This window comes from Eulemur rufifrons, chromosome 20 (genome assembly GCF_041146395.1).
Source record: "Eulemur rufifrons isolate Redbay chromosome 20, OSU_ERuf_1, whole genome shotgun sequence".
Taxonomy (NCBI): Eukaryota; Metazoa; Chordata; class Mammalia; order Primates; family Lemuridae; genus Eulemur; species Eulemur rufifrons.
In genome coordinates this window covers 43,286,339-43,308,804 of record NC_091002.1, presented here as the reverse complement: position 1 = coordinate 43,308,804, position 22,466 = coordinate 43,286,339, and the positions used below count along the sequence as shown (strand labels likewise).

At 44.9% G+C, this 22,466-nt stretch overlaps 1 protein-coding gene across 2 annotated transcripts; it reads left to right on the top strand.

The window, feature by feature from the left end:
• Positions 1–6,045: 6,045 nt before the first annotated feature.
• Positions 6,046–21,342, top strand: SALL4 (spalt like transcription factor 4). Of its 2 annotated transcripts, none has more exons than XM_069496055.1 (4): positions 6,046–6,175; positions 15,349–16,368; positions 18,301–18,578; positions 20,923–21,342. In XM_069496055.1, the coding sequence occupies exons 1-4, from the start codon at positions 6,046–6,048 to the stop codon at positions 21,340–21,342; spliced, it is 1,848 nt and encodes a 615-aa protein (XP_069352156.1). The 2 variants fall into 2 exon arrangements, with proteins under 2 accessions (XP_069352156.1, XP_069352154.1); XM_069496053.1 differs by having other exon boundaries at positions 15,349–17,679.
• Positions 21,343–22,466: the final 1,124 nt, after the last annotated feature.

Sequence of the window (22,466 nt, the reverse complement as noted above, 5' to 3'; positions counted from 1 at the left end):
CCTAGCCCATCTGGTTTTCAACTGAAGAACCCACGGGAGAAAGTTTCATTTCTGACAACTCAGTCCTGCTTTAATGAACTTGCTGGAATATTTTTACTTTTTTTTTTTTTTTTGAATACACAGTTGTAGGCTTCAATACATCAGCTGCAACTAAGAAGACTAATTGGGGCTAGAAATTGTTCAATACCAATTTGGAGTTGATGAAATAGCGACAAGTGGAGCGATATTAAAATGGGGTGGGGGGGATATTCATCAGTTAAGTGGTGATTATTGCAATTAGCTGACTTTGCAACCATAAATCAGCCCACTAGAAAGGCTCTGGGCCAGGACACTCAGAAAAGTGGACATTTGGCCCCATAATAAAGCAGTTCTTTTGCATTACAAACATGATTTCGGAGGCAATTTTAGCTCAACTTCTAAATCTCTAGAATTTGAACAGTGCCTTTCAGACATCAAGCCTTCCACTGAAGGTAGGCAGATATCAGATCTGCTGTGATATATGAAAGTCCATGGCCTCCAAGAGGTTAGTCCATATTGAGAAAACGGCCACTGTCTGTACTTCCCGAATCCAAACCTTACATTTCCCAAATTGAAGCAGCAGCGGTCACTAAGTCAGTCGACTGTGCTTACTGGCAGGAATAAATGAGATCCAAATTGGCGATACTTTTGCTGTGGCAGATCATGATTTATGGGACACAACCTCGCCACTTTAGTGAATTCAAGCTTAAGATGCTGGGAATCCCACATAGAGGGGAAAAAGAAACAAAACCATAATTGTGGTCCTTTCAATTATAGGGATAGACAAGTATTTAATTGCCTTCTTAAAAACAACTTCTCTTAGGTATGCTTTACACATCATAAAACTTACCCATTGTAAGTGTACCATTCAATGATTTTTAGTAAATTTATGTGGCTGTACAACTATCATCATAATCTAGTTTACAATTTGCCTTTTTTCCCCCCAATTGTGGTAAAATACACTTAACGTCAGATTTACCATCTTTAAGTGTACTGTTCAGGAATGTTACGTACATTCACGTTGTTGGACAGCCAATCTCCAGATCCCTTTTTTTAAAAAAATACATTTTATTGTATATATCGAAGATATATACCATGATGCTATAGGATGCATATAGATAGTAAGAAAGTTACTATAGTGAAGCTGATTAACATATCCATCGCACATAATTACATTGGTTTGTTTTGCTTTTGTTTTTGTGGCAAAAGCAGCTAAAATCTACACATTTATCTAGATCCCTTTTCATCTTGCAAAACTGGAACTCCACACCCATTGAATAAATAACTTCCCTTTCTCCTTTTCCCCAGCCCCTGACAACCTCCATTCTACTTTCTGTCTCTATGAATTTGACTACTTTACATATCTCATATAAGTAGAATCATACAGTATTTGTCGTTTTGTGACTGGCTTATTTCACTTAGCATAATGTCTTCAAGGTTCATCCACATTGTATTAATAGCATGTGTCAGAATTTCCTTCCTTTTTAAGGCCAAATGATATTCCATTGTTTGCATATACCATATTTTGTCTATCCATTCATGGATATTTGGGTTGTTTCCACCTTTTAGCTATTGTGAATGATTCTGCTACAAACAGGGATGTACCAATACCTCTTTGAGACCCTGCTTTCAATTCTTTTTTTTTTTTTTTTGAGACAGAGTCTCACTCTGTTGCCTGGGCTAGAGTGAGTGCTGTGGTGTCAGTCTAGCTCACAGCAACCTCAAACTCCTGGGCTTAAGCGATCCTCCTGCCTCAGCCTCCTGAGTAGCTGGACTACAGGCATGCGCCACCATGCCCAGCTAATTTTTTCTATATATATATTTTAGTTGGCCAGATAATTTCTTTCTATTTTTAGTAGGGGGGGGGGGTCTCGCTCTTGCTCAGGCTGGTCTCGAACTCCTGACCTTGAGCGATCTACCCGCCTCAGCCTCCCAGAGTGGTAGGATTATAGGCGTGAGCCACCGCGCCCGGCCCTGCTTTCAATTCTTGCAGGTATATACCCAGAAGAAGAATTGCTGGATCATTTTTTGAGGAACTGCCAAACTGTTTTCTATAGTGGCTGCACCATTTTGCATATTCACCAACCATTGCCTTTAATACTTTATTTTATATTCACGCCCCCAAAGTCATACACCATTCATTGATTGATTCATTCATTATTTACTTAATATTTATTGTGACTTCTGTGTTCCATTACTGTGGCTAAGTGCTAGGGACACAGTGGGGAAGGTGTCTGCCCTCATGGAGCTTGCAGTACCAGAAGTAAGCAATAAACAGATATACAATTAAATCTGTTATTAAACATTTTGAACTGTGCTATAAAAAGAAAGAAATGGCTTTTAGAAGATTGAAGACACTAATAGTTGAGCAGTGGAAGGGGAAAAGTTTCCTTGCAGAAAGGAGCAGAAGTGAGGTTTTGTGGAGAGCGTCAGAAAATCTGCTTTCTACTGAGATCTATACCCTTTGACTGGAAAGTTACTGAATTCATAATTCAGCACACATTTGTTAGTACTCACAAGGTGCTGATGGGAGCTACGAGCTTCAGTTTTCCCATCAATTAAATGGGAATAAAAAAGGATTTTAGTGAGAATGAAATGCAATTTTGCATCTCAAATCTTTTTATGAACAGTAAAACCTCAGTATTCATAGACTGCTGAAAAACACACCAATAAGTGCATTTCTTAAAAATCTCCCCCCCCAGGCGCAAACATTGAAAATGATTGGATTATAATATAAGCCTGCAGCCTTCTGATTTCAAGATTGTTCTTTTTTCTTTTCTTTTCTTTCTTTTTTTTTTTTTTTTGAGACAGAGTTTCACTTTGTTGCCCCGGCTAGAGTGCCGTGGCGTCAGCTTAGCTCACAGCAACCTCAAACTCCTGGGCTCAAGTGATCCTCCTGCCTCAGCCTCCTGAGTAGCTGGGACTACAGGCATGCGCCCCCCATGCCTGGCTAATTTTTTCTATATATTTTTAGCTGTCCACATAATTTCTTTCTATTTTTAGTAGATACGGGGTCTCATTCTTGCTCAGGCTGGTCTTGAACACCTGAGCTCAAACAATCCGCCCACCTCGGCCTCCCAGAGTGCTAGGATTACAGGCATGAGCCACCGCACCCAGCCAAGATTGTTCTTTCTTAAGCACGAAAGGAGGCAAGAAAATCTTCATCTTTCTCTGCTGCACCCCTTTCAATAAAAGGATTTGTTCTGTAAAATTCGGATTCAGTCAAAAGATTGCACTTAAGGACCTTGCAGGCCACATGTAGTCTCAAGGCCGCAGGTTCCCCACCCCTGGATTATACAAACCCAATTACCTAACAAAAGACATTAACATTAAAAAGTTTAATATCATCCTTTACTCTGAACATTTTCTTTTCTAACTCTGGTCCCACCCAGGTCTTTTGGTTACTTAAGAAATAAGTTTTTTTTCTTTGAAGCAAATATATAACAAATTTAATAACAACTCAACAGAATTCTGGAAATACAAAAAAAAACCCCTTTGATTAGGGACTTGCCTTCTATTACACTATACCCTTGCTTTGCTCCAGGGTCTTGCTTCATTTTCCATTTCCTGGCTCCTGGCTGCAAACTCTTAAATTGTAGTTAGATTTAAAACATGTACTGTGTTCTTCTTTTCTTGGTATGACATTCATGGAAGGTTTCCATTTGAGAGAAATATCTTGACATTATCTGTTGGAATGATTTCCACAGACCTTAGATTTTTCCAGGACAGTTCTAACACATGTTTACTGTAACTCCAATTTTTCTTTTTTAGATATCTTGTCTATATTCAGCTGTCACTGGATGACAGGTATTGGGATATGATGGGAGGAATTTTGAAGTCAGACGTAGGAATTGATCACCAGCTCAGCCACTTCCTAATTAAATCACGTCACGGTTTTGAGCCTCAGTTTCCTCATTTTCCAAAAGGAGGAAACAATAACGCCCACCTACGTGGGAAGATAAAACAAGGCAGTGTGCATTTAGTGCAGTCTGTGCCATGCCCTGGAGCTCGATCGGTTATTATTGCTGTCACTTGGAGATTCCAGGGGTACAATTTCATCTTGTTTTAAGCAGAAATGGCTAACATGTTACAACTATCACCTACTAAAATAAATAAATAAATATCAGAAATGAAGTTTTCCTCAAAGCAATAATATTTTTTGAGCTATAAACCTACTGCACACTTAGATTTGTAAGTTACATCTCCTGCCACACTACCTTACACAGAAAAGGTGTTGGGAATATCAGTAGATTAGTCAGCAAGGCAGGTGTTAATTGGCCTTTTTACTCAGTATCAGAATTCTAAAATACTTCCATGTATTATTAAACTGAATTCTTACCTTTTCAACCTAGCTGTTGGCTGTAATTCTATCTTATTTGCTTTAGATGTTGTACGTAAAACAATGCAACACATTTTCAAACAGAGACTCAAAAATTGGAGGTTAACCTTCCTTCAAGAAGTTTTTATTGAGAGCCACGAATATCAAAGATTCAAGCTGATTTATTTTCTGTTTGGGTTGTCCAAACACCCAGGTGAACATATTTATGAGCCCAGCATTCTATTTTGCTTGCATTCCTGATGAGCTCACAAGCTGGGAACGTGATGAATAACTAATTAAGAAAATGCAATGCACAAATGTGGAGGAAGGGTTTATAGTTGCACAGTCCCTTACAATGAAGTAAATGCCAAAGAAAGACGCATGCCCAGAGGCGTTATGGCAACACCAATCACAGACTTAGAAGGTCGAAGGTTTCATTCTACATTTATTGAGCATTTACATTGTGCAAAACACTTAGCCAAATTAAATATATATAGATTCACAGTATAAATGTATATACATATATCATATACATATGCATACCCAACTTTAGAAAATTCCAGGCATCCCTGTGTCAGAATGATAAAATCACTTTGAACTATACACCTTTTTGTAATAAAGTCTGTATTGCAAAAAATTCCAATAATAATTAGCAACACCCAATTATTCTGACAGTGCCCCACTGCTGTTCAAGGGGAAATGTAAGAACATTGTCTTAGTAACAAAATATGATGTTATCAGACATTTATGGCTTGGGGGGGAAAATGCAATTGCTTACTGTTTTGATATTATCTCCCACTATGCTTGCTTATAATCTGACTTTTCTATATTTAGTAGCCAATCATTTTAAAGTTAAAAAAAAAAATCAAGGTCCCCATTGTAACAACAAACTAATCCTTGTGAATAAGAGTCCTGGGGCGGTTATTCAGTGTTTAAAGGAGATAAATCATCGTAAGGAGTAATCTGAAATTTTGGAAGTTCCAAGCTCGCTTTAAGAGTTGAGATGGGAGGGAGGGCTGAATAAACCACATTCACCATTTTTCAGTCTTCTCGAAACTCAATTTAAACATTTTAATCAAAAAGAATATGGGAGGGGACAGGAGTCACATTTCAGGTTTGGGGATTTTTTTGGTTTTGTTTTCTTTTTTGTTTTTCTAGATGTAAAAATTGAGCCAAAATATTCCACTGTGAAGAGACCTTTCTCCCCGGCTGGTGGATATTAACCTTATAAAAGTAATTTTTGGAGCATACTACCAAACACACCCGATCCAAAACTTTTACGTACGCTCCTAGTTTTTAATTAGAACATATTTTTCTCCCTTTTCCTTTTCCTCTCCAAGGACTCAGATAGTTGGAGCGAGGATGGGTCCCCCTTGGATTTCGTCCCGGCCCCGGCCAATCTGAGCCCGGATGCTAATTAGCTGAGCTCCCCTGACGAACACGCCTTTGTCGCATGTAGGGCCGGACTACAAAGCCCAGAATGCCTCGCCCCTCCCTGATCAATGAGGGCTTATTTAAATGATCTCTGAGGTCTTGGACCCAGGCCAATCAGCTGTCAGGGCTCATGATAAATCGCAATGCATTATTGATAATAATAATTACTGGGACATGCGCGTTCCGGCCGAAGGGGGGTAAATTTCCCAACTCCAGGAATTTGTGGCGGAGAGGGCAAATAACCGCGGCTGTCCCGGCGCCCCGATGCTCGCACCATGTCGAGGCGCAAGCAGGCGAAACCCCAGCACATCAACTCGGAGGAGGACCAGGGCGAGCCACAGCCGCTGCAGCCGACCCCGGAGTTCGCAGATGCGGCCCCAGCGGCGCTGGCGGCGGGGGAGCCGGGTGAGCGGGGCCGGGACGCCCGCCCGGGGAGGGGAGCTTCCCGGACGTACGCGGGATCCTCGAGGGCGCGGGCTTCGGGGAGCGGGCGGAGTCGGGCGCACACTCTGCAGCGGAGATCTGGGGGTCCAGTTCCAGCGGGGAGAGGCAGCAGCCTCATTCTCTGCGGACCCCCCTCCGCGCGCCCTTGCAAATTATACACTTTCTTCTCTTTTCCTCTCTTGTGTAAGTTGCACCCTAGCTCTCTCCCATCTTATTGTAAAGTTGACCCCCACCCTCTCCTCTATCCCCCTCGCTCCTGAAAGGTTTCCCTCTCCTTGTCCTCTGCCCCTCTCTTAATTGGTTCCACTCCCCTCACTACTGCCCCCCCTTGTGACTTAGGTTCCCCCTCCCTTGCGCTGCTTTTAAAAGAAAGAACCCCACGGATCCCCACCCTCTGCACCACCCCCCCGGGGGCTTTACTAGGGGGCTGGAGGAGGGGCGCACCCCTGGAAGACCCCCGGAGGAGGGCGATCTGTTGCTCGCGCCCCTCCCGGGCCAAGGGGGGGAGGGGGCGCGACCTCTCCCCACCCTCGGGAGCTGGGGTGCAGGCCACCCGCGCTGCGGAGCTGACTGGAAGGTCCGGAGAGGTGGGGGAGGAGAGCACGATATTTTCCTTTTTAAAATATCTTGGTTTTTTTGGTTTTCGCCTTTTCTCTCCGGGCTGCGCCGCCTGCCGATCTTCGCCCTAACCTTTCGGGGCCTGACCTCCAGCCATCTTTGATTTCCGACTTCCTAAAAATAACCGCGGCCGGCCTGAGGGGTGCGAGCCCGGGGGCCGGGGAGGCGGACGCGCGCAGCCCCGCTGGGGAGCCCCGGCCTCGCGTTCTGCGCGGCTTTCCTGGGGCGCCCGGATCTCCAAATTCGCGCCCCGGGGGTGAAAGGGGAGAGGTCGGGCCAGGGCCGGGCGGTCGCGGCTGACCCGGCCCACGCGTCCGCGGCGAGCGGCTCCCGGGTCGAGAGGAGTTCGGGACCCCGGCCGGTCCGGGAGTGGCGGGGCACACTCCCCTCCTACTTAATCACTTAACCGCCGAGGTTCTTGGAGCGAGTCGATTTCCCACTATCTCCTCTCTGGCCCGGCCCGCCAAATTGTCGCCTGATAAGTTTTTAGCATACGCGTGGGGGGAGGGGGCATTTTTAACCCCCTCTCGGGTCTCGTTCGTGGCTTCCCTGGTCTCCCGCCTGCTTTCCAGTTGCCCCGCCGCAGAGAGGTGTGCGCGGCCACCCTGCACCTTCCGAGCCCAACTCCGGCGCCCTAGTTTTCCTGAGAGGACTGTCGCTACTTTTTGGCTACCGTTCCCTCCTCTTTTTGTAGAGGAGAGAATGGAATACATTCCCCAATTCTGTAATAGTTCAGTGAAATCCCCCATTTCCCCTAAATAACATTTTTTCCAGGGCAAATTAGAAGGATCGGCTTGACCAAGGGGCGGCTGTGCGTTTTCGGGGCGCGCGGTGGTCAGGGCAGCGCACACCCGAGGTCTCAGCAGCCGGGATGGACTCTCTTTGTGCCTGGTTGGGGGGGTGGGGGGCTGAGGGGAGGGTGGAGGCCCGGTCGCCGGGCCCACCTGGAACAAAAGGGTTAACCCTCGGCCCGCCTGCTTCCTCCGGAGAGGAGGGGCGAGCTCCTGGCTCTGACCCCTCCCCTGGTCCTGCTCTGACCTCCCCTTCCCCCTTCCTTTTGGGTGGGCGCACAGAAGTGGGGCTTTTGGTGATTTGGCACCTCGGTGGGAGACGAGGGTGTGCTTGTTACGCGAGGGCTTCTGAAATTAACGGCGGTTTGAGTTTGAGATCAGAGTGAACCTGGGCTGGGCCAGGATCTCGGGCCTGGCCGTGCGCTCCCACCGCGGTTTGGGAGGGGAGTTCGCTATTGATCACCCGGGTCGTAGCGGACTGTCCGGCGGGGTTGCGCGCGGGCGCCCCCTGGAGGCCCATCCCGAAGCCGAGCCCTGTGCCGGGAGGCGGGTCCCTTCGCAGGTACTGGCTCACACCTGGTGGGTGGGACGGGTTCGGCGAATGGAGAGCCCCGGGCCGGGCCGGGCCCGGCCAACGGTGGGCGCCCCCGGCCTGCGCGGTCGCGCTCTGTGCCCGGTCGTCTTTGCTAAGTCTTTGGAATTCTTGGAAAGAATTCCTCGATCCTAGGATGTGTTTGCAGAGCCTCCAGCTGCCGCCCTGGGACCGAAGGTTGTTTTCCCAAGCAGTACGTTTTTAATGGCTGTATGTTAACTGTGTGCGTTTGATCAGCTTGGATGTATATATAATTCTGAAAATTAAGACTGGGCTGGTCTTATTTTGCAAAGCCATTATAGAATGTAGTTTTTTGAGGGAGGAAAATGATGTCTGGCGATCAATTAGCAGATCAAAAAATCTGCAGGTGGTCGGGGAGGCTAACACTACATACAGGGAAATTAGCATTTTCTGAAAAGAGTGTCAAATGCCCATTGTGCTAAACGGGATTACAAACATCGACGATTAAGTTTCACAAATTTCAGATAGTTTACTAGCTCCAGTCTCTCGACTAAAATGACTTGCACTGGTCGGAAGGATTTGGGCACTGGTTAACGTTTCAGGCCAACTTTCTGTGTTAGACTTCATCTGGGTTTCCCATAGGGAGAGGGGCTGCAATTTGCCCACAGCCCCTTTTGTTGATTAAAAATAAATTGCGTTGTAAAATGCATCCCGTCACCATAATAATGTAGAGCACACTCCAGTGCACAAGGAAATGGTACTTTGTCATTCCTGCGGCCTTCCTCATGGGTTGGGGGACCACCTTAACCTTAGGAGGCAGGGTATAAAATTAATATTTTCTTTTAAAATGTGAAAAGCAGGGTTGGTGCCTGGGAAATTAGGGTTTTTGGTAAGGTTTCAGAGTGAGAGCTACATTCTAGTCTGGTTGTATGACTTTCAGCTGTGCGACCTTGAGGCCAGCTTGATTTTTGTGAGCCTTTGGATTCTTCCTCTATACAGGGGTGATAAAACACACTATTTTAGATAATTTCAACTATAGAAGGCTTGCTGTGTGTTGGGATTGTTTTGTTAACCCATTTTTAGAGTAAATTGCAACACCTGGTCGTGAAATGGCTTTGCCTTGCTCTGAATCCAAGGAGTGTTTATAATCCAGTTTTCTTTGATGAGGGAGCTTAGTGTTTGGTTGGGTTTGGTGATCTCTCCTCCACCGTTTTTTTTTTTTTTTAAATGTTGAGATGGGTCTCTGCAAGCTTTAGATTAAGTGGTCCCAGCAAAGCAAGTTGGAAATAAAAAATAATGTTGGCATTTGGTTGGTTTCTCTGGGCCTTACTGCCCTGAGAAAAAGATGAAAAGAGTTAAAGAAGTTCCCTTTCTTATCACCCTTAACCTATTGTACTTTTGATTATTTAAAAAAAAAAAAAAACTAAAGATTTTTAAAGACCTCTAAATCTAGACCAGAACTGCATTGCCAGTCACCGCAATCCATTTTTTTTTTCCAACAAATTTTACGTCTGTGGCAGGCTTTGTTCAAGGGGGCTGTAGCAGAGAGGAAGGAGGCAACAAAAGCTCCTGCCCTCATGGAGTTTGCAGGCGTGCTTGGGCTCCAGTTGAGGCAGAATGGGACACGTCTCTATAACCTGGATAGCAGAGACTTAGCAGATATAAAGCCTTGCTTGAGCCTTTCACGCTTTTTTTCCTTTTTAGCAGACTCCCAGAATTTTTATCCAAGGCTGTTTGAAACTTTCTTCCCCACCCCACCCCCAGATCTTAATTAAGTAGAAACTTAATTTCAGGTCTAATTTTCCATCTACGAATTAAGTTAAAGGCTCTCTACTGAAGTGTTAAAATTAAACTGATAAAAAGGGTGCTTTCTTTCAACTGGTTCAATACTTCAGGACATAATTTCCTTTTGTTTTTTGGAAGGCAATTATCCTGGGGGTGGGGAGGGTGGAAGATATTGTGTGCTTCAGATAATCTGCTCCTTGTAATTCTTTTAATGTAGGGATGAAAAAAGCTTGAGTCATAATACTTTTATCAAGATATACAGGTTTTATTTTTAAAGCATTTTAATGTCTCTACAATTTAATTGGCCTCTAGTAGATGAATTTTCTTCCTATACAATAGTAAGAGTATTTTCTATCCATTTGGCAGTGATTGAATCTAAGACCCCTGCTGGGTTTACTGCATTCTTCCAACTTATTGGATAACTAGATGCTGAGAGATAACATTCCTAAAATTCGGGGTGGGGGTGGGGTAGAAGGATGGAAGAACTAGTTGCTGTGTAATCCCATCTGAACTTTGCTTTTTTCTCTTTTGGGTTAACTTAAGCGCATACCCTGCAATTGTTCATAACAGAATCTTCTTACTCCTTGGCACATACTGTTTGAGTATTTGCCAATGGTGGTCTGGATGTAGAAGTACTTTTTATTGCACAAGCAAACAGAGCTGCTGCTGTTTTAAGACTCAAGTGGGATGTTGCTGGTCTTGCTTAGAGGCTACAGAAGAGGTGAGCTTGTGTATACAGCGAAAGCAAGCTGGTATTCGGGCTGTAAATCACTCTTGGGAACTGTTGGCTCCTAACGTAGGGAGCTTAACCTTTTTTGTGCCGTAGATCCCTTCTCAACATGATGTGTCTAAATATATAAAATAAATTTCATTGAAATATAGTTATCAAAAATGAAAACATTTATGATTTAGGAATATGTGCCTGTTTATTAATGCAGTAAGTAATGAAATCTAACAGCCTGTCAGGCAACCACCAAAATTTCCAAATCATGCAACAACCATGACAGCATGTAAAATGTTTGTGGTTTCCACTGATGACAAAATTCGCAGTTTCTGCTAATACCATTGTGGTGTGCTCCTTATGCTCCTGATGGAAAGAAATGTTGAATTTTACTTCAGCTTAATGAAGATATATATTTTTTTCTTATCTAATTTCATAGACCCAATTTAAAAATGCCTGCTTTAGAACATGCGGTTTCAATCAGGGGATATGGCCCCTAAGGGGATGAAAATAGTTTTGGGGGAAAGGGACAAAACATTTATTGATATTACAAGGGCTTGTGACCTTCCACAGGACCACAGGACATACATGTATATAATATGTTTGTGATATTAAAATATCATGGGAGAGGCAATTAGGAAAAAAAATGAAAAGTGTCCATAGAGGGGTGAAATGAAAAAAAAAACTTTGGGAAAACTCTGCTGTAGAAGAAACAATTGTGAATTGGGCCACTCATTGTAGTGCTCTTTTAAAATAGTATCGAAGAGTCCAGTACTTGCACTTCTGCATTCTAGCTAGCACTGTGTTGTCTTGAGCCATTTAATTATTTCTGAGCCTCAGTTTCCCACATCTGCAGAATGGGAACAAAGATACTTGTTTCATTACATGGCTAGGAAGATAAATGACTTAAGGTACAAGAGTCTGAAGTGTAAGTTTTTGTCCCTTGTTTGGGGAGGGTGGTGGTAATGGATAGCTTTGGCCCTTAAAATGTGGAGTGGAGTGGTTAACATTTTTGCATGGGCTTTATTAAAGATTTCCATAAGTAGAGTAGCTGAGACAAAGGGCAAATTAAAGAGATCCTGCTTGACTATGGAGATGGCTTTGCTTTCTGGGGGGCTTTTGATGCTAATTTAAAAGATGAAGCCCTGGTACAAAAGTGTATACAATTTATAGAGTTTCTCTCTTCCAGTCTTCAGGCCCATTCTCCTGGAGGTGGAGGCCAGCAACAGTTTCTCTTTTATCATTTCAGATTTTCCGTTTACATATTTATATCTTTTCACAAATAGAAGCACATTATGTATACATCCTGTTTTCGGCCCTTGTTTTCTCCTTTTGAAATATTAATAAAATCCTGGCCAGTTGTCCTATAGACCCACACATATAATGTAGGTCTGCTTTATTTTTATAGGCTACAAAGTGTTCATCTTTTCTATACCCTAATTAATTTAACCAAAAACTTACTGACGGACCAGGGTACATCTGTTTTTGTTGTTGCTGTTTGTTGATATAAGAAATGCTGCAATAAATATCCTTGTATGACAGAAAGAAAATTCCTAACACAGGAACTGCTGAGCCAAAGGGAAATTGCACTAAAATTAAGATGTTGCCAGTTCACTCCCTGAAAAAGCTGTATCCATTTGTACATACCTACCAATAGTGTGTTTCCCCCATAAGAGAAACTTTTTTAAAGGTTTTACTTTTTAAAGTTCTCAACACATAGTTGCCAAGATTGCCTTTCCAGAAAGATTGTGCAGGGTAACACTCTCGTAAGCACCGCATTTCAAGTCTTGGGAAGTTGAACAGATATTATACTATTTATCTGGGAATGGGGGGTTCCCTGGCAAATGGTTCCCAGGGTTCTAGGAATTGACAAGTATTTTTAACTTTTGAAATAGGGCTGAATCAGGGCAGTACTGAGGTCTTAAGAAAGGCCTACGACTGGAACTCTACCTGGAAGTTCTAGAAACAAGATAGTAATAAGTGTTCTACTCTCGCCCCTTCCTAACCAACCCAACCTCCCTGGCTTTCCTGTCCAGCTTAGGGTTTCTGTGGGAGGAAAGATAGTTGCAATCTTAACAGAAGAAACAAGATGGGCAGTGTACAAAGGAAGGGTTCCGATAGAAGGTCTGGGCACCGTATGCCTGGTTTTCGTGTTGGCTCTGCAGTTTACCATGTGTGTTACCTTGGGGAAGGTACGATCCCCTGTGCCTCAGTTTCCCCCTCTGTCAAATAAGAAAATAGTCCCTGTCTCCTAGAGTTCTTAATAACATAAATTGTTTAGAATCTCACCTGGCACATAAATAGTAGGCATTCCAAAGTTATCTGTAGGAAGGCAAAAAAAAGTTATCTGTCACTAATTTCTAATTGTATTACCTTGGGCAGGTCACTTCTGAGAGTCTTGTTTTTCCATTCTTTAAGTGGGGTTGCTATTTAATGGGATTGAATGATTATAGTTTGGGGCATTGGAGGGCACATAGTCCAAATTTGGGCTCATCTTTTCACCATTGGGCCCCTGCCTGGCCCCTGCCTCGCACTCAGTAGGAGGTGAGCACTGTTGTTGAATGAATTAGGCATTACATGACTGCAAGTCATTGTTCTCAGCAGTCCTGGTTACACTGATAACTTTACTTAATCCAGGCATCTATTTTATGAGGTTGCCATCCGATTGTGTGTGATTATGCGTGTTTAGTAGACCTCCTTACTATATCTCCCTGTTATTGCCAGGCAATCGCTAGATCAGCCCTGGCCTGCCCCCAACTCACAACAAACTTCATGTTATTACCCAGTCTGAAATTAGTAAAGATTAAGACAGTTTATTAAGGCCATGCTTTAAGATCAGTCCCTCCTCCAAACTGTTGGTGAATTGCTCAGTCCAAAAAAGCCTAGAGTTTTAAGAAGTATAATCACTCAAGAAGTTGAAAGATAAAATATGCTAGTTTGGTAACCTAAAAAGTAATATTGTACAGTGGTGGGAACCCTTCCTGGTCTTTTCTCCATGCATTCGTACTTTTCAAGTGCAGGTTTTGTTTTAAACAAAATGGTCATGTTTTGTTTATATACTGTTCTGCAACCTATTTTTTTTTCACTTCTATGGCATACAGAAATTCTGCATAATTTTTGTACTATGGGTGGAACAAAATTTACTTCTTTGCTGCTGTAAACATTTATTTCTACCAAAAATACCCTTCTTCATACCTAGATTGCTGTATACTTGTGTGACTGTGTGGTTTAGATTCATAGGCTCTGAGATGGCCAGGTCTTTGTCCTGAAGCCCCAAGCTCCAGTGGGCTTCTTAGCGATGGGGTGTACAAGGGCACACAGCAGGAGGTGAGAACAATGAGGTGGCTTCCAGAGACTTCTCCAGGCCTCTTATGCAAAGGACCTCAAGCATCTGGCAAAAGCACAGGTCCAAGAAACAGAGTGTATAGACGAGCCCTAACCCTAAAGTGAATAGACCCAGGTTATAAAAGAAATCCTTGGATCGATCATTTTTAGGAATAGGGCTGTGTTTGGTTTGAATGTCCTAACTGTTACGACTTTTCAATGGGGTTTTTCATAACTTGGAAGATAACTGAAGTCTTTCTATGATCATATCTTTCTTAAACGTTGCAGTCTTCCCCCTACCCCCAATGTTTTCCCATCTGTGAATTTATTCCTAGGAATCTCTCTTGGCCTTCCTATCTGAATTCACACAGTGCGGTGTTCTCCACATTTCAAGTGAATTTAGTACTGCTAGTTGTTATACCCTTCAAGCTCTTATGGTCCCTGGTAGGTAGGTGGTCATTACAATGGTTGAATGAGTGATTTACTGCAATTTCTCTTTCAGTGGGCCCAGGAGGGAGACCAGTGACCATTATTTGAGCAGGTTTCCAATGTCCTTTTTATTGACTGCGTGAAATCCGTTTGTCTTTGCAAGCTGGCTCTGAGTGGGGTGCACAGGGTCTGGAAAGGAATTATTTTAACAACTTATGTGTACGTTCTAGGCTACTGTCACAAACTGCCACAAACTAGATGGCTCAAAACAATAAAAATGTATTCTCTCACTGTTCTGAAGACCAGGCATTTAAAATTTAGATGTTAGCAGGGTTGGTTCCTTCTAGAGCTGCGGTCCCCAAGCCCCGGGCTGCAGAGCTCCACCATGCCCTGCTGTCCGTGTAGAAATTGTCTTCCATGAAATGAGTCCCTGGTGCCAGAAAGGTTGGGACCTGCTGCTCTAGAGGATCTAGGAGAGAATTTCATCTGTTACCGTCAGTTGGCTTCGAACCATCCCTGGCTTATAGCCACGTAACTCCATCTTCGCATGGCCTATCTCTGTGTCTCGGTCTCAAACCTCCGTTTCCTTTTTCTTAAAAGGATACCAGGCATTGAGTTTAGGGACCAACTTACATTTGCAAAGACTGTGTCCACATAAGGTCCCATCCACAGGTGTGGGGCTGGGGTTAAGACTTGGCCATATCTTTGGGGGGGTGGCAGGGAGAGACACATCTAGCAACAGCATAAGTGCTTAGTTTGTTCATTTCAGGCTCCTCTGAATGACTTATTTCCCTCACACTGTCTCCTGCCTGTTCCGACAGACAACCAAGAGCTCTGTTAGATTGTGAGCTGGGATTCTTCCCCCACACTCTTTTGAGGGGCACCGTTCTTAGCTTTTTCTCTCTTGTCACAGGTGCTCCAATGAACCACCCAAGGAATGATGAGGAAGCCAGTGGGGAGGAATTGACGGCAAAGCGGCTTCGTCGGGAGGAGACTCACGTCTGTGAGAAATGCTGTGCGGAATTCTTTAGCATCTCTGAATTCTTGGAGCATAAGAAAAATTGCACTAAAAGTCCACCTGTCCTCATCATGAATGACAGCGAGGGGCCAGTGCCTTCAGAAGACTTCTCTGGAGCTGTGCTGAGTCACCAGCCACCTAGTCCGAGTAGTAAGGACGGTCATAGGGAGCACAGTGGCAGCTCAGGGGACATGAAGGAGAAGCCAGGTGTGGAGTCAGTGGTGTACTTAAAGACAGAGACGGCTCTGCCACCCACACCCCAGGACATAAGCTATTTACCCAAAGGCAAAGTGGCCAACACTAATGTGACTCTGCAGGCACTCCGGGGCACCAAGGTGGCGGTGAACCAGCGGAGCGCGGATGCACTGCCAGCCCCTGTGCCCGGTGCCAACAGCATCCCGTGGGTCCTTGAGCAAATCCTGTGTCTGCAGCAGCAGCAGCTACAGCAGATCCAGCTCACCGAGCAGATCCGCGTTCAGGTGAACATGTGGGCCGCCCATGCCCTCCACTCAGGCGGGGCGGGAGCCGACACCCTGAAGACCTTGGGCAGCCACATGTCCCAGCAGGTTTCTGCAGCTGTGGCTTTGCTCAGCCAGAAAGCTGGAAGCCAAGGTCTGTCTCTGGATGCCTTGAAACAACCCAAGCTACCTCATGCCAACATCCCTTCCACTGCCAGCTCTCTGTCCCCGGGGCTGACGCCCTTTGCACTGAAGCCAGATGGGACAAGGGTGCTCCCAAATGTCATGTCTCGCCTCCCGGGTGCTTTGCTGCCCCAGACCCCAGGCTCGGTGTTCTTCCAGAGTCCTTTCTCCACTGTGGCACTAGACCCATCCAAGAAAGGGAAAGGGAAGCCACCGAACATCTCTGCAGTGGATGTCAAACCCAAAGACGAGGCCATCCTCTACAAGCACAAGTGTAAGTACTGTAGCAAGGTTTTTGGGACAGATAGCTCCTTGCAGATCCACCTCCGCTCCCACACTGGAGAGAGACCCTTCGTGTGCTCTGTCTGTGGTCATCGCTTCACCACCAAGGGCAACCTCAAGGTGCACTTTCACCGACATCCCCAGGTGAAGGCAAACCCCCAGCTGTTTGCCGAGTTCCAGGACAAAATGGCGGCAGGAAATGGCGTCCCCTATGCACTCTCTGTACCTGTCCCTGTAGACGAGTCCAGTCTCTCTCTAGACAGCAAACCTGTCCTTGTAACCCCCTCTGTAGGGCTACCTCAAAATCTCTCTTCAGGGACTAACCCAAAGGACCTCATGGGTGGCCCATTGCCCAATGACCTGCAGCCCGGGCCTTCTCCAGAAAGTGAGGGTGGACCCACACTCCCTGGGGTGGGGCCAAACCATAATTCCCCAAGGGTTGGTGGCTTCCAAGGGAGTGGGGCCCCCGAGCCAGGGTCAGAGACCCTGAAATTGCAGCAGCTGGTGGAGAACATCGACAAGGCCACCACTGACCCCAACGAATGTCTCATTTGCCACCGAGTCCTAAGCTGCCAAAGCTCCCTCAAGATGCATTACCGCACCCACACTGGGGAGAGACCGTTCCAGTGTAAGATCTGTGGCCGAGCTTTTTCTACCAAAGGCAACTTGAAGACACACCTCGGGGTTCACCGAACCAACACATCCATAAAGACGCAGCATTCCTGCCCCATCTGTCAGAAGAAGTTTACCAATGCCGTGATGTTGCAGCAGCATATTCGGATGCACATGGGCGGTCAGATTCCCAACACACCCCTGCCGGAGAATCCCTGTGACTTTACGGGTCCCGAACCGGTGATGGTCAGTGAGAATGGCAATACGAGTGCCATCTGCCATGATGATGTCGTTGAAAGCATCGATGTAGATGAGGTCAGCTCTCAGGAGGGCCCCAGTAGCTCCTTGAGGGTCCCCGGGCCTCTCACCAGTATCCACTCTGCATCGCCCGCTCTAGGGTTCGCTATGATGGCATCTTTAGATGCCCCAGGGAAAGTGGGTCCTGCCCCTTTTGGCCTGCAGCGGCAGAGCAGCCGAGAAAACGGTTCGGTGGAGAGTGACGGCTTGACCAACGACTCATCCTCACTGATGGGAGACCAGGAGTATCAGAGCCGAAGTCCAGACATCATGGAAACCACGTCCTTCCAGGCACTGTCCCCAGCCAATAGCCAAGCAGAAAGCGTCAAGTCAAAATCTCCCGATGCTGGGGGCAGAGCTGAGAGCTCCGAGAACAGCCACACTGAGATGGAAGGTGATAGAGCTTTGGATTTAACTTATGTCCGTTTTGGGCTCAAAGTCATCAAAAAAGGAGCCTGGGTTGAAATTTACAAACGGAGAGTATGATCTGACGCGGCCCTTTCTGTAGGGCAGTTAGCTTTTCTGTACCTCTGGGTAGAGGGAAGTAACAACTACCTCTATCCTCATAATGAACATGCTTGTATACATACTGTTGATGCAATTGGGTGTGGACAGTATACTTGTTTTGTTGGTTTTTGTTTTTGTCTTTGAGCTCCGTGGAGACATATGGATAATCTTAAGTAAATTCCAGTAGAAATATGTTCGGGGAAGTGGGCACTGCTCTTTGGCCACTGAAATCAGCCATAGTTCCTTGATTCTGAGGTCTCACTCCCTAACGTAATGTTCACAAATCAATCACTCTTGAGGGGAGGAAAGACTAGCTCATTTTAAATGCACATATCTATTAAGCGGTGCCTGTTGATGTCGTTAATAAAATAGGGGAACAGCTGCATCATAGAATCAAAGAAAGATGGTGTCTAGGCATAGTTTAAAGGTGGCTTCTATTTTGAAGAATGAATGAGTGTTGGAAGATAAAGGTTTGGATTTTTTTTTTTTTTCCCCTTCCGCATACCAGGTCGAAGCAGTCTCCCTTCAACATTTATCCGAGCCCAGCCAACCTGTGTCAAAGTTGAAGTTCCTGGCACGTTTGTGGGACCCTCAATCTTGTCCCCAGGGATGACCCCTTTGTTAGGCCCGCCACGCCGACAGCCCAAGCAACATGGCTGCACGCGGTGCGGGAAGAACTTCTCCTCTGCCAGCGCGCTGCAGATCCACGAGCGCACCCACACTGGAGAGAAGCCTTTCGTGTGCAACATGTGTGGGCGAGCTTTTACCACCAAGGGCAACCTGAAGGTGGGTTCCTCTAGGCTTCGGCAGGTGTGGGAGCTGGGTGTTGAGTGGCATTTCTTTGTTGGCATGATCTGCAATGGAGGAGTCCTTTCATTAAGACCACGTGGGATATATAGTCAACATCTCATAGCTGGCTCTTGAAATATTTTAAAGAAATATATTTTCTCATGTTACAACATTTCAGGTTGGAATGCTGCTCACAGTCAGTGGGATAAGGACGCATTGTGACTGTAATGGGTAATGGCTTTTTCTCATCTTAGTGGCACATAAAATAATGGTACATTTTACAAGTGATGCTATCTGGGAGCAGGATGAGGTTTCCTTTTTGGCCCTGTCTTTTAGTCCAGTGTGGGCAGTTTTCTTTCCAGTGTTAGGATTCAGTTCCAGGATTTCTTAGAAGAGTAGTTAAGTAGATGTATGAAATAAAGTCTGGAGGCATAGATGGTATATGTCATATGAGGTGATGTGATCATCTAGACTTGCTGACCACTCTCCATTGGTTTTTGTTTTCCTAATCTACTAAATTGAAATAAATACCATGAGTTAAATGTGTGTATGATACAATACCACTGGAGTTTAAAAAATAGAGCCTCTAGGTTATCAGCTATTGCTTTTAAAAACTGAGCAGCTAGGTCCTTCCAGAAGGTGGTCTATATTATTGTTGTCATTATTATCAGGGTTAAGTTGGTTTCACCTAAGCTTTCACCAGGGAAGAATTTCCCATGCAAGGATAGAAAGCATATCAGCATGGAACACAGGGTGGAAAGAGGGAGCATGGGTTTTCTTTTTTCTTTGTTTGTTTTGTTTTGTTTTGTTTTGTTTTTTGAGACAGTCTCACTCTGTTGCCTGGGCTAGAGTGCCGTGGCGTCAGCCTAGCTCACAGCAGCCTCAAACTCCTGGGCTCAAGCAATCCTCCTGCTTTAGCTTCCTGCCTCAGGATCCCGAGTAGCTGAGACTATGGACGTGCATCACAACACCCAGCTAATTTTTTTCTATTTTTGGTAGAGACGGGGTCTCGCGCTTGCTCAGGCTGGTCTCAAACTTCTGAGCTCCAGCAATCCTCCCGCCTCAGTGTCTCAGAGTGCTAGGATTACAGGCTTGAGCCACCGCTTCCAGCCTGGTGTAGCCTTTCTTTTGGCAATGACTGACAGCTTCTTCTAGAGATTAGCAAGTCACTTTTCTTCAAGCCCAATGGAATGCTAGCTGCTAACTTCTCAGTAAAGATGAAGTGAGAATGGCTGAGAAACCTGGTACCTAGGACAGAGTCTTTAAACTGTTAGAGGCCAGAAAGGACTTGAAAACTTGAAAGCCAGGCAGGGAGAAGAATTGAGGAAAGCAGCGAGGTTGGAGAAGTGACAGGTAGCAGTAGGGTCTCGGCTAGAAGAAGCCTTGCCTTGTCTACCACCCTGGATTAATACCCTCCAGTTCCCGCCATGGCCTCCTTCCTGTGTCTTTCCCAGGGAGGTTTATTTTTCTCTGTAGCAATGAATACAGTCGTTGATGTACTAAAGTGTGAACGTTATCAGGGCAGGGGCTGTTTTGTTTACAAGTAGTTTAATTCAATTTTTTATTTAAACACTTGTAGAGTCACAGGTGATGAGAAATAATAACAGAGACATCCTTGTACACTTTGCCTGGCTTTCCCCATTGGTAGCATTTTTGCAAAACTATAGTATAGTGGCACCACCAGGATATTGACAACGTTACAATCTATTTATCTTACTCAGATTCTTTTATTCGAGTATGTGTGTTAATGTTCTGTACAATTTTATTACCTGTGTAGGCTTCTGTATTCACAAATTTTAACCCTAGCATTTGGAATAATGCCCAGCACACAATAGGGGTTCACATAAGTGCACATATGATTGGTGCCACAGAGACAGTTGGAGAATATAAGCTTCACTTGGGTTGCCCCAGCAGGAATGTTGGCCAGATGATACATGAGACCTAATTTCTAAACATGAAGTACAGATAGTCTTTGGGAAAACGGTCCACATTCAGTAGAAACCAGTCTTTGGACACCTGTACAACTATTGTGTTTTTCACTTTTGGTTGGTACACGTTTCAATAAATTACATGAGCTTTTCCATGCCTTATTATAAAGTAGGCTTGGAGTTAGATGACTTTGCCCAACTGAAAGTTAACATAAGTGTTCTGAGCATGTTTAAGGTAGGCTGGACGACTTATGATGGGTTTATTGGGTCAAAGTCCCATCATAAGTTTAGGAGCATCTGTATGTTCCAATGCTCCTTAGGGAGAACTAAACCCATATGCAGACTGATTTCGGCTTGTCAAAGAGCAATCAAATCTCTCTTTTGATGAAAACCTTTCTGTCCTGCTTCCGTAGGTCCACTATATGACGCACGGGGCCAACAATAACTCAGTGCGCCGTGGGCGGAAGCTGCCCATGGAGAACGCCATGGCTGTGTTAGCTACGGAGGCAAAGAGAGTCTCAGAAATGTTTCCCAAGGACGTCCTGGCCCCTTCGGTGAACACGGAGCCTGTCGTGTGGAACCAGTACACCAGCATGGTCAACGGTGGTCTGGCCATGAAGACCAATGAGATCTCTGTGATCCAGAGCGGTGGGATCCCCACCCTCCCGGTTTCCCTGGGGGCCAGCTCCGTCGCGAATAGCGCCCCTGTCTCCAAGATGGATGGTTCCCAATCAGGTGTCGGTGCCGATGGGGAAAAACCAGGTGCAACTGACGGCGTTCCCAAACACCAGTTCCCTCACTTCCTGGAAGAAAACAAGATTGCGGTCAGCTAAGCTAAAGGAGAACTGGCACTGAAGGAGAAATACAGGCAGAGTGAAATCTTTCTAGAATCTGCTTTTTTTTTTTTTTTTTCCATTTTCTTACAGAACCCATCTCTTCCTGTTTTCTTTTTCTTAAACACGATATGCAAATGATGTTTACTAAGGTTGCGACCACAACCTCGGGCAGTCTTACAATCACGATTGTTGCTATGCTGCTTTGCAAAAAATGAAAAAAATCAAAAAAAAAAAATTCATACCAAAACAAATAACAGACTGGAATTTTTTTTTTTTTTTTTTTTTTTAATTTTGGAAAGAAGCGGGTCTTGCAAAGTAGCTTTGTTACTTGTGATAAACTGTATACATAGAACCTTTGTACAACCTAGAGTGACTTTTTCCAAAGACTGTTAACCTATTTCAAGGTAGAACAGTTGGAACTTACTGAACCACAGTGGAAAAGACAACTACTTAGCCTAATTTGGGGAGAGGGGTCCTGCATACTTCCATGGTAACTGTGCGGGTAATGGACAAGGTCTGTCATCTATTTAGGGACCTGTTTTATATGCCCCCAACCCTGTCCCCATCTTTTTTCTTTTCTTTTTTTTCTTTGAATGTGCTTAAAAACAAAAACAAAACAAAAAAAAAAACCCTAAGGTTGTAGAATTATAAAATTCCTTCAACCTTAGAACCTTAAGTAGGATGCCCTCAAATGGACTTATTTTAGTCCTTAGGGAGTCAACGTGTGTGTTGCTGCTTATTTAAATACAGTTCATTTGGAACCCCAAGAGTGCCAATACTCCCCACACTTCCTGGATGCCTTCGTCTTCCTGAACACCTGAAGAGGTGGGCACCTGAGCGGGGAATCTCAGGTGACTTAGTTTAGTTCGCCAGTGCCTACTCTGTTCAAGAACTTGGGTTTTCATTCTTGAGAAGAAGCTCGTGGATGGGTGTGTTTCCTATCACAGGCTCACATGCTGATTGTGTTGTTTAATCTCTTTGGTGTGATTTATGCCAAGTAATTATGAAGATTTTTTTCCCCCCCCGCTGAGTATTTCATGAAGGCTACGAAGTTGGAACAGGCAAGTCCTGGGTGTGAAAGCTTTAATTTATCTACCTCATTTAATTTTTTTGTTTGTAGC